The sequence below is a fragment of the Parasteatoda tepidariorum genome, chromosome 1, assembly GCF_982258835.1.
Source record: "Parasteatoda tepidariorum strain Cologne lab strain chromosome 1, Ptep-v5.0, whole genome shotgun sequence".
In the NCBI taxonomy this organism is placed as follows: Eukaryota; Metazoa; Arthropoda; class Arachnida; order Araneae; family Theridiidae; genus Parasteatoda; species Parasteatoda tepidariorum.
The window spans coordinates 4,523,260-4,536,662 of NC_141755.1; the positions used below are offsets into that span (position 1 = coordinate 4,523,260).

Here is a 13,403-nt window from a genome sequence, read left to right on the forward strand (position 1 = left end):
AATTTTTCTTTGATTTGATTTACTGACGTAAAGCTTTTTATAATTTATAAGGGATATCCTTTTTTTTATTTGTAATTGCATGTCCTATGAAAAAAAATTATTTGTTTCATCAACTTCTAACACTTTTATTTCAGTTTTATGTTTTCTTAATTATGGGAAAAGAATTTAATGACATCAGATTAACTGATAATATTTTCAACATTTATTAAGTTCATTTGTAAAATGTATAATTTTTAAAAAACTTTATAATTTATGTGTTTCAACTATTTTTGATTGAATATTTTTTTTAAAAAATACTGCATCCACTATTTTATCTTTTTATTTCTTTCAAACATTTACTGTTTTAATAATTTTGCATGTTCGAAGCAACTCCCTAGTGTGTAGCACATTTAATTATTATTTATATTGTTTTTTTCTTCTTCCACATCCACTTATTTTTACCTTCTTTGTTTTCTCCCTTCATTATTTACTGACATTGCACCTAATCAGATACGAACATTAGTCCCATAATGCATCATCCAACCAACAAGAATGAGTCCAATTCCCTTTGTAGGACTTGGATCTCTTCCATCATCATGCGTCTTTGACGACCGACGACGAGAGTTACGTCCGAACCGATGACGACGACGACGGATGTAATACGGACTGGGAAGAGGCGATGAGACGTTGGGTGAACCGTTAAGAATTATTTCTTCTCCTTCCATCTGGTTCATTAAAGTCATATCATTTGTGTTTGGAGAGGCAGCTAGCTGTTTCATCGAATTGTTTTATGTGCCATTTTTCGGTATATTCATTGAATGTATATTTGTTCATTTTTAGGTGAATGTTTTATTTTTTTTTATTTACGTTCATTTTATTGTATTTGATAATGGTATTTTTATTTGTGGAGCAGATTTATTTATAGAATTTTTTAAGAAATAGAACTTTTAAAATAAATATCCATTGTTTTAATAAGATTTTTAATTAAATTACTAAACAATGGTGCAACTTTTGGTTTTACTAAACAATGGTTATAACTTTTCTTCTTCTGTTGAATTTTATGAACTATGTTTGCCTGCATTTTAAAACCATGTCCCTAACTATTAATTATAATTCCTGTTTTGTAACCAGTTTGGTTAAAAAGTTTTTATGGGCAGTGGCGCTTTTATACCCATCCAATCTTCAGGGAGCCTATCAGCTTGAGGAAAAATAAATGCCAATACTTTTTTTTGCAAAATTCATTCTAATTCTTTAAAGTTTTTAAGAAATAGGAATTTATAATACAAATTTTTATAAAATTCTGATTTTTTTTTTATACTCTAACTGTGCTTCATGCAATTTTTGGATTTAAGTATTTTTTTAATATCTAGTCTTTTTTATCCTTTAATAATATTTTCTATTTCTGTTTAACACACTGAGTGCCGCACATATTTTTAAGGATATCACCTTTTGGCTATTTGTAACAGCTTAGAAATGCTTGTATTGTGGTGATGCAAACTGCTAACAATTTGAAATGAATAAAAATTTGATTTGTAGTAAATGACAATTAAGTAAATTTTTAATGCATTTTCAGTAATTGCTTCAAACAATGTAAGTTTTTTTAGTTTTGCATGAAAGTTTTCACTGTCCGCCACTGATAACTGGTGTGGCACTTAACGTGCAAATGACCTCTATTTATTATCATATGTGATAACTACGATTATAAAATAACAGTTACATTTTAATTTTATTTGCAATCATTAAACAACAATAGCAGTTGTTTTCTTAGGAAAAAATAAATCTAAAGTTCTTTGCTTTCTTCTGTTTTTTAAAATTTCTTCTAATTCTTCAAACAGTGTGATGTTAGGGGAATTTCAATTGCAATGAATTAAAAATAAATGTTTTTAAGTGATTTCATTTGTTTTTTTAATGAGTACTTAAAAGTGAGAGATATGTTATAAAGAAGTGCTTTATTCAAGAGTTATAGAAAAGTCAAATTACAGGCTATTTTTGGCAAAATAAAACTCTTCTTGTTTTAATTTAGTTGATGTTAAGTTATATAGTTAATTTGGAAGTCACTTTGAATGAATTAATATTTAGTATTTATCCGAACAGTTTACCTTGAACTGAGATTGAAGTAGAAATCCTCTTGCTTTTCAAATAAACAAAATTGGTTATACTCCATGTGTTTCTATGGTACATGGAAAAATTTATAACAAACATGCCAAGGTGCTTTAAATTTAGAAGGTTAAAAAGATGATTATTTCATAAATTTTGCTTAAAATATTAAAATGTGTAGAATAATTTTTTAGTATAAAATAAATAAGTTACATTGAATTATTAAAATCATTTTTATTTTTAAAAAAGTTCTATATAAATGCTCAAATTTATGCTGTTGTGAATCATGTATCTTTTAACCTATTCTTTATTATGCAAAACGAAAACTAAAGATAGTCAGTTTTGTACTAAAGAAAGTCTTTGATGTCAAAGCTGTTAACCTATAAAGCTAATTGTGTTTAATGTAGGGTTTGTAAATACAGTATACATCAAGTTTATGTTAAACACATGAATTTTAAAATTAGGTGCTTAATTAACACGTTTTTTTTTCCTCCGTGAAATTCTGTATTTATTAGTATAATGCTTGATTTTTTGTGGATTGGCTAAGTAATTGTCTTTTGGTTTATTTAAGATATGGCTTTAGATATACTAGTGTTCCTAACTTTTAAAATGTTAATTTTTATCTGTTTTTAATGTTAAATAAAGCTATTTTTTTTAATCTGTACTTAAAGGAAGTCAAACGAGAAGTATTTTATATGAAATGTGAATGTGGTCTTCTGTTAAGATAATTAATTTAACTATGCAATAATTGTATTATAATATCTTTCATGTGGTGTTTGATGAATGTATCTTTTTTAAATGTTTTTTTTAGTTAGTGTTAGTTTGCTTAACAAAAAAACAAAAAAAAAAGAACCACTTAAATTTTTTTTCTTAAATGATAATTTTTAATAAGTAACTTTGAATCAAAATTACTTTTCATAAGTACCATTCCTAGCTGAATTCGAGCTAGAAGAAATAATTTGTGTCAGTAGAATGGATTTTCAGAATTCTAATAAATTTCCTCTCCTTATAATTTTTTGCTTAATGTTAAAATTTTGCATTCTAAACTAATAAATTGATTCTAAATTCTTTTCTATTAAAAGTCTAATCTTTTAAATGAATAAATGTACTCAGATTTATGTAAATGAAATTTAATATGCAAGGTGTTCTATTAAATCAATTGATATTTATTTTTTAGAATCCATGCTAAAAATGTAATCTAAAAATACTGACAGTATTTAATATTCAGCTTCTTCATCCCTTATCCCCAAATAAATTAAAAATAATTGCAGATAGTTTAATAGACCAAACAATTTCAACAAGGATTGAAATTTTTATGTATTAATGGATTTTTTTTTATGTATTAATGAATTCTATTTAAAATTTAATTGCGGTTTTCTGGTCTTGCTATGAGTAAGTTTTTATACTTATATTTACATCAAATTAATACTTTTTGCTTTGCAATATCTTTATTTAACTTTTGTTACACTTAAAATATTAAAAAAATAAGTTCATCTGCTTTTCAATTTTTAAGCTTGAAAATTATTGAAACACGAATTTCTTGATTGATTTTTTTAGGGTGAAATGTGGGAGCTTTAACTGCAAGAATATTTTTGTACAAATTTCTCCAAATAGTATAACAATTAAAATGTTAAAAACAATAAACAAAATTCTATTAAAATATTTATAATGATTTTTTTTCGTAAAAATTTTATAAATTTGATATAATTGATTACATACTATTTTGAATTATAAACAGAAATTAAATACTCATTCTAATAAGAGAATTTCATAATCTAAAAGAAAGAATATGTATATACATTTTGGAAACCGAATTCTTCTTCTTTGCCTGCTCCCTGTCAGAAAGGATTCCTTGAAGTGAAGCTCTTTTCGATATTCTTTATAAGTGGGCGCCAGTGTTGTGAGTGGAAAATTCTATCATATCATAAATGTAGTTGTGTTGTGACATCAAAGTGTTCATGTACTTACAAGTGTAGTGTTTATAGTACTGTTATAGTCTGTACGGTGTGCAACGATATTGACATCTTTTCTGATTTATGTGTGTGCCATTGTCAAAGACGCATGATCCTATGCATTTTTTTTTTATATATATAAAACTTTTCGTTTGTATTAAATCTAATCAGAAAGAAGAGAGAGAAATGTTTGAATACAGAATTATTATTTCAAGTTTATTGTATTATAAAATGTTTATTTCTTATTTAAAGAGTTTGATGTATGTATTTCAGCAAGAGAGGGCAATAATTTTTAATAAGATACAGATTTGGACTAAATGTTTAAATTGGAATTAGTTTGTTGTAGAAAGTTCAATAACTTAATCGAATTCCTATCATTAACTTTTCACTTTACATCTTCTTGGTTAAACTCCTCTATACTAGCTCTATCTCCAGTGGTAGCTTAATACCCACTTCGTTTCAGATAAATGAGTACCATCTAGTCTGATAGATAAAAGCAGCTGGTGCGTAATGCTGATCACATTCCCACGATCATAAAATTCAAAATTGTGGAACCTTTAATGTTCATGATCCTTTTAATGAAAAACTGGCTACTGCAGATCTGCTTTACTTTTACTACGATGTTCCACTTTTGAGACCGTGATGGCTCAGGGAATAGAGGGTTCGCATCCCAGCGATGGCTGCTCGATACCAATTCCGCACCCGTGTTGCACCAGCCACAGTGCTGACGTGAAATATCCTCAGTGGTCATGAGTTATAGTCCCCTTGCAATCAGGCTAACTGTGATAATTTCTTGTCGTCATTGTAACACAAATGCGGGTAGTTCCATCAAAAAGTCCTCCACCCAATACTTGATCCAGGAGTTCCCTTGTCTTCTGGATTGGGTTCAAAATTACAAGATTACGGAGTTGAACATTAGGAGTCGTAAACCCAAAGATTGGGTCGGCTGTTCGACAACGGTTATAAAATAAAATAAAATGTTCCACTTTTACAGAAAATAATGGAGGAAAAGTATGTTGTTAGAAAGCCATAGTAGCTTTTTCGATAAGCGTCTCATAGTCTTCGATGATCAATTGCCTTTTTAAATGGCTATTTCTGCGATGCACCAGGATAGAATGCTTGTTTCCAAAATAAGTTTGCCTGGTTTGAATATCGGCGATGGCCGATAATGCTTTCACCTTAACATTTTATATTACATGATCTAGTTTATTCTTAAAAATTTTTTTCATGAAGTGTATTCCTCTCAATTTGATTTCGAGTTATAGTTTTTATTTATACCCAGGTTTGGCTTTTTATCCGGAGGAAAGTGAAAAAATCAGAACAAACTGGACAAATACTGAATATTGATATAGCAATTAGTATTATAAGAATAACTAAAATTTAAACAAATAAATTTATCATAATTCCAAAAAAAATCCGTTTTCACATATACTCTTTTAAGTAAATAACTATTTACAAATTATTTATTTTAGTTATATACAGATTTTTAACAAATAAATTTATTATAATACCAAAATAATTAAGTTTTTCACATGCACTCTTTAAAATAAATAACTGCATTAGAGTCCTGATTATCCGAGCTAATGTGGACCAAGACTTACTCGGATAACGGAAAAACTCGGTTAAAGCGAAGAGTATAAAAAAGGGAAGAAAAAGAGTAGGTACAAATGTAATATATTTGATAAATACAAAATTTAAACAAGTGCACCACATACAATTCATATTATAATTAAAGAAAATTTCTTAAAAAAGTCCTTAATCATTTTCTGTTTTATGCTTTGGCGCTTTTCTGCAGTATTGTTTTGCCATTTTTTTAGGGATAGCAGAAAGACTGCTGTTGCCTCTTCTTCTTGTTCTATATATTCAATAGCACTTTCGATAGCTTTTAGTCCATCTGTATGAGAAAGTTTTATATGTTGATTTTCATTGTCTCTGTCTTCATCATCTTCGCTATATTATTGATCGATATTAACGATCATTTCATTGGAACAAGATGTTGGATTTCATTTTCCTGAGTGTTTGGAAGATAAAATTCAGATTTTTTTTTCAGCAGTAGTTTTAAAAATAAACTAGATTTAAAAAAAAAAAACTTAAAATATTTGGTAACTCAAGTTAAAGCGGATAGTCGGGACTCTGCTATATTTATTAATGTTATTTTAACAGTTAAAGAATTAAAAAATTAAATTTTATTATACTCATTTACGTAAAATATTAAGGAACTACGATTATTTTAATTTCTTGATAAATTCATTAAATCTACTTTTCTATTGTTTCTTTTTCGTTTTAGCTTATTTAAAAATTGATGCCTCAAGTAGCTTTGAAATGAATACTATAATTAAAACTAGATTGCTGTTATAAACTGTTTAAAAAATAGTTTTTATGTACGATATTTCTTTTTGAATAAAAATTTCTTCCAATTGTATTGGAAGAAACATATTTCTTCTGGCGCAAATTTTTTGCAGTTTTTCCAACTGTTGAAGAAGTTTGTCGTCCCTGTTCACACCTTTTACTTTAATTGCCAGTTCTTAAAGAAAAGAACAATTTATGTCGAAAGTTAAAAAAGAGAAATATACAACAAATGGAAAAATTGCGACTATCAATAAGCTATTTTATTTATCTCTCTTGTTGAAATACTTTATGCATAAATATTTATTTTGATGAATTTTTATTGTTACATATTTTAAACTGGGAATTTACTTTTTCCTGTAAGATAAACATAAATACTAGTAAACACATATTTTCCACACTATTAATTTGTTACATCTGTTTACTTTCTTTTTCTCACATTTCATTAGGCTGATTTTTTTTATTATTAGTATTCGCACACTGCCTTCACCGTAGATAATGACCAAGCACATTGTCTATTTTTACATTCCCTACTTAACCAATGTGCACATTTTTTATGAGCACTGTTGAAATATGAAGTTTGTTATTTACATAAGCAGGAATAGTAGAAGAAAAAGATAGTAGATTGTTAATGTTTTATCAAGAAGACGAAGACCTCTGTATTTCTATCAATTTGTTGGATACTTAAAAATGACATAGTTAGAAGTTTCTTATTGGTAATTTTAAGGAAAAAAAATATCTGATTTTAACCTATATTTTAGATAATATAAAAATTAGCTTTAATTTAATTAAATTATGTTTGTTTTTATCAAGCATTCATTAAAATAGGTTTTTACTGCTATTTTTTTTCCTTGTACCAAAATATGAATAAAAATGTTTTTATTTTATTTTTTATTATTTATTTATGTTATGTTTATCATCGGAAGAATATTCATAGTTATAATAAGACATAAATCGATGACAGCCGATTAACAGATAAATAATTCTTTTCTCACTTCGCTGCGAAACCACGCAATTTTGGTGCATTCTTTGGAAGAAAAAAAATTTTCTCTTCCTACATTCTCTTAAAAATTTTTTTTTTAAAAATAAGTCACTAAACTTATTTTAGGGGATATTTTTTTAAACTTACATGTCAACACTGATTATTTATTTACTACCATTTTCATTATGGCTGTGGCTTCTAACAAACTAACCTCCATAACGAAATTAGAGTTTGGTTAATGACGCAAGCAGAAGGCATATTTTTTTCGTGTTTATTTATTCTGCCTTAAGGATATATTAAAAATATTATAATGTTTTATAAATGTATGATATTTGGCTTCTATAGGACGCAAATAAAATGCAAACTGTGTCTTTTTTGTTATTTTAAACCAAAAAAATAAATGGATTAAAATAACTTCATTTTAAATAATAATTGAGGAGAATGAGCATTACCTAATTAAGTGACATTAATAAAATACTCATTTGATCCTCTATTGTAGATAAATTAGTTTTCTTCAATAAATTAAATCTTGTAACCGTGTTGTGTAATCGTAATCTTAAGTTTAAAAGAAATAAGTTTACTGGAAATTAAAAAAATAATATAGTTTAAAAAATTTTAATAAAAGTTTAAAAGTTTTTTTCTTAAAATTTTTTGCTCTTGTTTCTTTGGAGAAAATGCAAAATTCTGGCGCTAAAGTAATTCGGTTTAATTGAGGTTTTTGTTTCCTACCAAATTATAACTTCTTTTTTTTATCTTCATTACAAAAGGAGAAAGAAAAGCCTGTAATGCTTAAAAAAATATATAATTTTTCTTTAGAACATAAAAATAAACAAATAGAAACTGCGTTGAAACTGATTTCTGAGGTTATTGTGCTAGAAAATCGCCTTCCCCCAAACTTATCATTTGTGGCAAAATTCAAAAAATGTATCGTACCCTTAAAGCCTCTCTTTATATCGTTTATTGGTAAATCAATTTAAAAATTCAAGTTTAATACGAAATGTGCCATAATTAACGCAGCAAGGTTTTTCTTTTATAAAAACTTTGCCAACTTATGCACACAAAACTTAAAATAAAATTTAAAATCCACTAATCACTTTAGTATAAAAATGAAGAAATGCATGTAACTTTTTAATTGGGTACTTGCAACCACATGGTTGGGCCTAGAGCCCCTAAATTAGACAGGCCGACTTATCTATTTTTGGAGCAAAAAGCTAACATAAGCACAATACTAACATAACGTTAACTTGCGAACTTGTTTGCTCCAATATTGCTTGATAGGTCAGCTCTGATAGTATAGGAGCCTTAGTTGGGCCTAATCACGGCGTGACGTCGCTTGCAATCATTTTATTTTATAATTTCTAATATAATTATTTTATAATATCGTCTGCCTGATGTCTTTTTTTTTAAATTAATAATAGAAAAAACATCGTTTGCATTCTTTTGAGTTGAAGAGAAGTTTTAAAATCATGGCCTTTTGGGAATGAGATCTATATTAATTTTTATTTTGATATTGTATCAAAATTCTTGAAAATTTCTTACTTTTTAGAAATTTTTCACTTATTTATTATAACCATAATTAATTTTTCAAAAAAAAAAAAGCTTTACTAATGACAATAAATGGAATAGCTCAAGGCATGAAATTCCAGTTCTAAGCGTATTAAAATTTTTACTCGCCACTATTTATACGGAAAATGCGAACACTTTTTAAAATTTTAATAAATATAGTTTAAATAACTTTTTGGTGGCCACGAGAATGTAGAAAATGAGAACTGTAAAATAGCTCAAAATGTTATAACCTGGGGCAAACTGGTTGAACACTTGCTTACTTCTACAACATCTGACTTCATATCAGTGGCGCGAACTTCAACTTGAATTCTGCCCGCTCTGGTAACACAAGTTTTACTTCCTCGGGGGAAAAAAAGAGATATTGAGTTAAATAGTTTCTTTATATTCTCTTTTCAATTTTTTAAGGGGTCAAAAAACATAATAAGGTGTGAACACATCTGGTGACATAGATTTCAATCTTTACGTGATCTATATTTTTGCGCATGTTCATATCTATATTATGCACCTGTTATTATTCTCCTTTTTAAAGTTTGAAACTCTTGCTTTCCATTTTTAACTATATTGTTTACAGCAAACTGCGCGAGAAATATGGTAGCTTGAAGCGCAATATTTTACAAGAATTAACTTACTCGCTAGCTCTAAATATTTTGTCGCCGATGGCCAGCTGGCTATTTCTATTACTAATTAAATTTTATATATTTAAAGCTACTACGAGTAGTTCAAAATTAGTTGATGAAAAACCTTTTGTGGATTATTACAAACTACTTTTTTATTTTATTTTTTTACCGATTTATTTTTTATCTGTTAGAGATTTAACTAAGTCGTAGAACAAAAATATATCTATACTTTATATATGTATTATTATTATTTATCGTTGTAAATGAAACGTTTGTAAAATATTGCAACAGTTGCTTCAAAAACTTATGGTGCTTTAATATTTTAATAAGTTTAAAAGATTTATTTATGTCTTAATGAAAATTACCAATAAGGAACCAGAAATCTAACATGTAAACTGATGCAAGTTCAAACGAATTTTTGTAATTTTCAATTGTTGATACTTTGTAGGGTTCAAAATGTAAGGAAATGTTTGCTCACTTCAACTTTTAGTTCAGGTTGTAGATACATTTAACCGGATAAGAAATTATATATTCTTGTGAAATGTATATTATTTGTAAATTTCGTTTGTTTAACGGGGCGGGACACTCTTTCATGTTGACATTCTATCTAGTAAATACTGAATTTGTTGAAAAACTCTTTGTATACTCCCTATTTTGTGAAGAGTATTTCAATCAAATTTGTAGATTTTAATGTTACCAGTTTAAAGGAATTCAAAATAAAAGATAACCTAGTCTTTGCATAAATACTTGTCTATTGATTTATGTGTTTTGTTACTTATTGACGTCAGGATATAACTTTAAAATCGCAAAGAAAAAAATTTGATCAAAACTTAAAATTTAGTGCGGAAATTCTGGAAAGAACATTTTCCAAAGCGTATATGAGCTGAAACTCATAGAAATGGATAAAAGGAACACACTGGGGTATTAAAGGAAAATCTTATCAATGAATATTTTGTAAAATTCTTTAATATTCCCCCATTCCCCATAGACTTTTCCTTAGGATTGCTAATGCCGTGAGTAGACGCCCATTTCTGTACGTCGTATGCTAGGTCTAGAATTTTTTTCTCACTAAGCTATTAAGATTACAAGCATCGTACATTAAAATCATGCATCGATTGAATTCTCGCTAAATTCAATTGGCATTTTCATTTTCACAAAACATTGATTTTCGTACTTGCGAACACTAGTAGGTAACTAACTCTTCAAAATATTCATAACTTAAGAACTTAATATCATGTTAATAACATTAATATAGTCGGCATTTATATAGTTTCCGCTGCACATAGGATTTATTAAATTTGAAATGAACTTTTTCATCCTTATTACAAAGATTTTCTAAGCAACATACGTAAGCGTTGTTGTTGTTTGTAATGACAGTTGGACAAGTCAAGCTCGCCAACCATTGGCCTTTTGCGAATTAAGTCAGAAAGATGCGCCTTTCGTCGGAAAAGAGAGCACCGCAAGGGTGAATGGCTCAGAACCCCGCGGATAGATGGTAACACTACTCATTTGTAAGGCAACTTCTGCAATTTAGACATATATCTGAAGGAAAAATAAATTTTCTCTAGATATTCAGGTTGCTCAGTGCCCAACCTGGGAACTTTCACAGATTTTACGAGCACTTACATCGCATGTGTTCGGTTCGCCTATCACGTCTGTGTTCGATACTCCTATCCCTTCGCACCGGGGTTCGATGCTCTAAGCACTCTATTGCATGGGCTACTACGACTGAGCAGGTAAGCGTATGAGGAGGGAAAATTCACTGCAGTTTTCTTTCTGGAAACGTTTAATTGTTCATTTTTTAAGAAGAAAAAGGAATATTCATTGTGGTAAAAATCAAATTTATAAATTTGAATATATTTATTCATTAATATGATATACATGAATATATTCATTGATTGCAATTTATTTAATAAAGCTGTCGATATTTTTTTCCTTGTAGAAAACAAAAAAAAAGGGAGGGAGAATGAATGGATAAGAGAAAACGATGATTTGTAAACATTAAATTCGCATAAAAACACGCTTATCTCTGAGGAATTTTTTCTCTGTTTAAAATACAATCGATACTGAAGCTTTAAAAAAAAATACCATTTTTATTCAATCTAGATTTAACAAAACGATGATTAAGAAAACATTTTTGAGCTTCTCCTTTTTTCCACTCTTGATAAATGCTTGGAAGGAACACAATTTAAAGCACTGAGTAAATGCTTTTTATTCGTGCTCCCATTAATAAAACTGCCGCCCCGCTGGACCTTGAGAAGCATGCATGACAAATGATCCCTCTATTCCCCTCTTAGAACTCCTTAATGATTGGCTGCAAAAATAACTTTTCCCTTCCATAATGAAAAGATCAAAATCGATATTTTGACTGCTATCACTCAATAAATGGACCAAATGAGGCGTTTACGTTGGAAGACAGGATTATGGTATAACCCTCACGCTGGCTCTCTTCGAAATGTTTTTTTTTTTTTTTTTTAGAGATTGCCCAATACTAAAATGAGGTTTGATAAATGATAGTAATCGAGGTTTTGTTGTCTGGATATTTTTTTTAAACTAAAATATCTGAGTGATTGGTTAGTTGGCGTATAATGGAAATTTTAAACGATGTCATATTTTCGATTTGTTCATTTGCTAACTTAGGAATGAATGATTTAATTAATTTGGAAAAGGAAAATGACAAGATACTTTGTTTCGAGATTTGCTAGGGATTTAATAGTTCGCATTTGAACTGAAAGAGGTTTATATTGGCCTCTCAAGAAATTCTTTCTTTATAATTATTAGACCTAGAAACGTGTAGGGATGGGAAATCGCTATGACCTCTCAAAAATTTTCCTTTTTTTTTTCTTCTGGAAATCTCAAAGAAAATTAGTCAATATTATAACATTTTTATAAAATTTTTCTCTATTTCTGAATACCAACTAGCTAGTTTCATCAGAAATTAAAAGATAAGAAGCCAAATGGATCATTTTTAAAAAACTCCCCGAGTTCAATACCCTCTCCCTTTTTTATGTAAAAGAAAAAATTCAAAAAATTTCACAATGAATAGGTAAATACAGTTTGGTTAATTTAGGCGAATGTTGCACAGGGTTGAAAAAACAATCCACTTAATTAATACAGAAACGTATCTTAATTTTTGAATACATAAAAATACTACGACTGCGTAAACGACACTATGTTTAATAATTTACTTGTGAAGTATGTTAAACCCTCTTTGATTATCTCTGCACTAAAAAAAAGTTACAGCCGCCATCACCTCTATTTCAGAAAATTTTCTGACATGAAATCATAAATGAATGTTCTAATATTAAGATTTAATAAATATGGCTTTTTCACGTTATTTCATATAAAAATATGTTAAAACTATTTGCTGAACATACAAAATACAGCCCTAAAATAAGTTATAGTCCAAAAAATGTCTTAATATACCTTACTTTAGTGTTAGGAAAGAACAATTTTTGTGAAATGATTCTAAAAACAGCATGGTTTTGGCACATTTATGCATTTGCTTTTCATTACACGAGAAAAATGAAGAGAAAAAAAAAAATAATTTATCTTCAGTTTAGAAAAAATAGTATGCTAAGTAAATAAAAAATATAGTTAAATAGTAGGTCAAATAGTCCTGCGAAACACGCGCGGCAAGGTAATTAAATAATTTATTTTATGATAAAGAAGTTTAAGACGATTTATAGCATGTTGAAAATTTTTAAGATTTTTAAAAATGTTGGTATGTATTCCGCAACTCTCTTTGTTGTGACGTGGAATATAAAAATACGATTTCACATAAACATCGTTGATATTACAATTTTATTTAAGAAAATATAAAGATACTTTTTATAAAACTTTTATTTTCATTAAGTTGTAATT

General features: G+C 28.1%; 1 protein-coding gene across 6 annotated transcripts in view; it reads left to right on the top strand.

Moving 5' to 3' along the window:
• The window catches only part of LOC107441198 (dystrobrevin beta), a 173,580-nt gene that overhangs the window by 53,412 nt on the left and 106,765 nt on the right, over positions 1-13,403 (top strand). For 2 of the 6 annotated variants that reach the window (XM_016054363.4, XM_016054364.4), the window contains one exon: positions 554-3,072. The exons of 2 other annotated variants lie outside the window; for them this stretch is intronic. In XM_016054363.4, coding sequence (XP_015909849.1) covers positions 554-682 — 129 coding nt within the window. In that variant the 3' untranslated portion in view covers positions 683-3,072. Of the gene's footprint in view, positions 1-489; positions 3,073-13,403 lie in introns of those variants that run through there. 2 more of the 6 variants (XM_016054365.4, XM_071180232.2) reach the window with 1 other exon arrangement.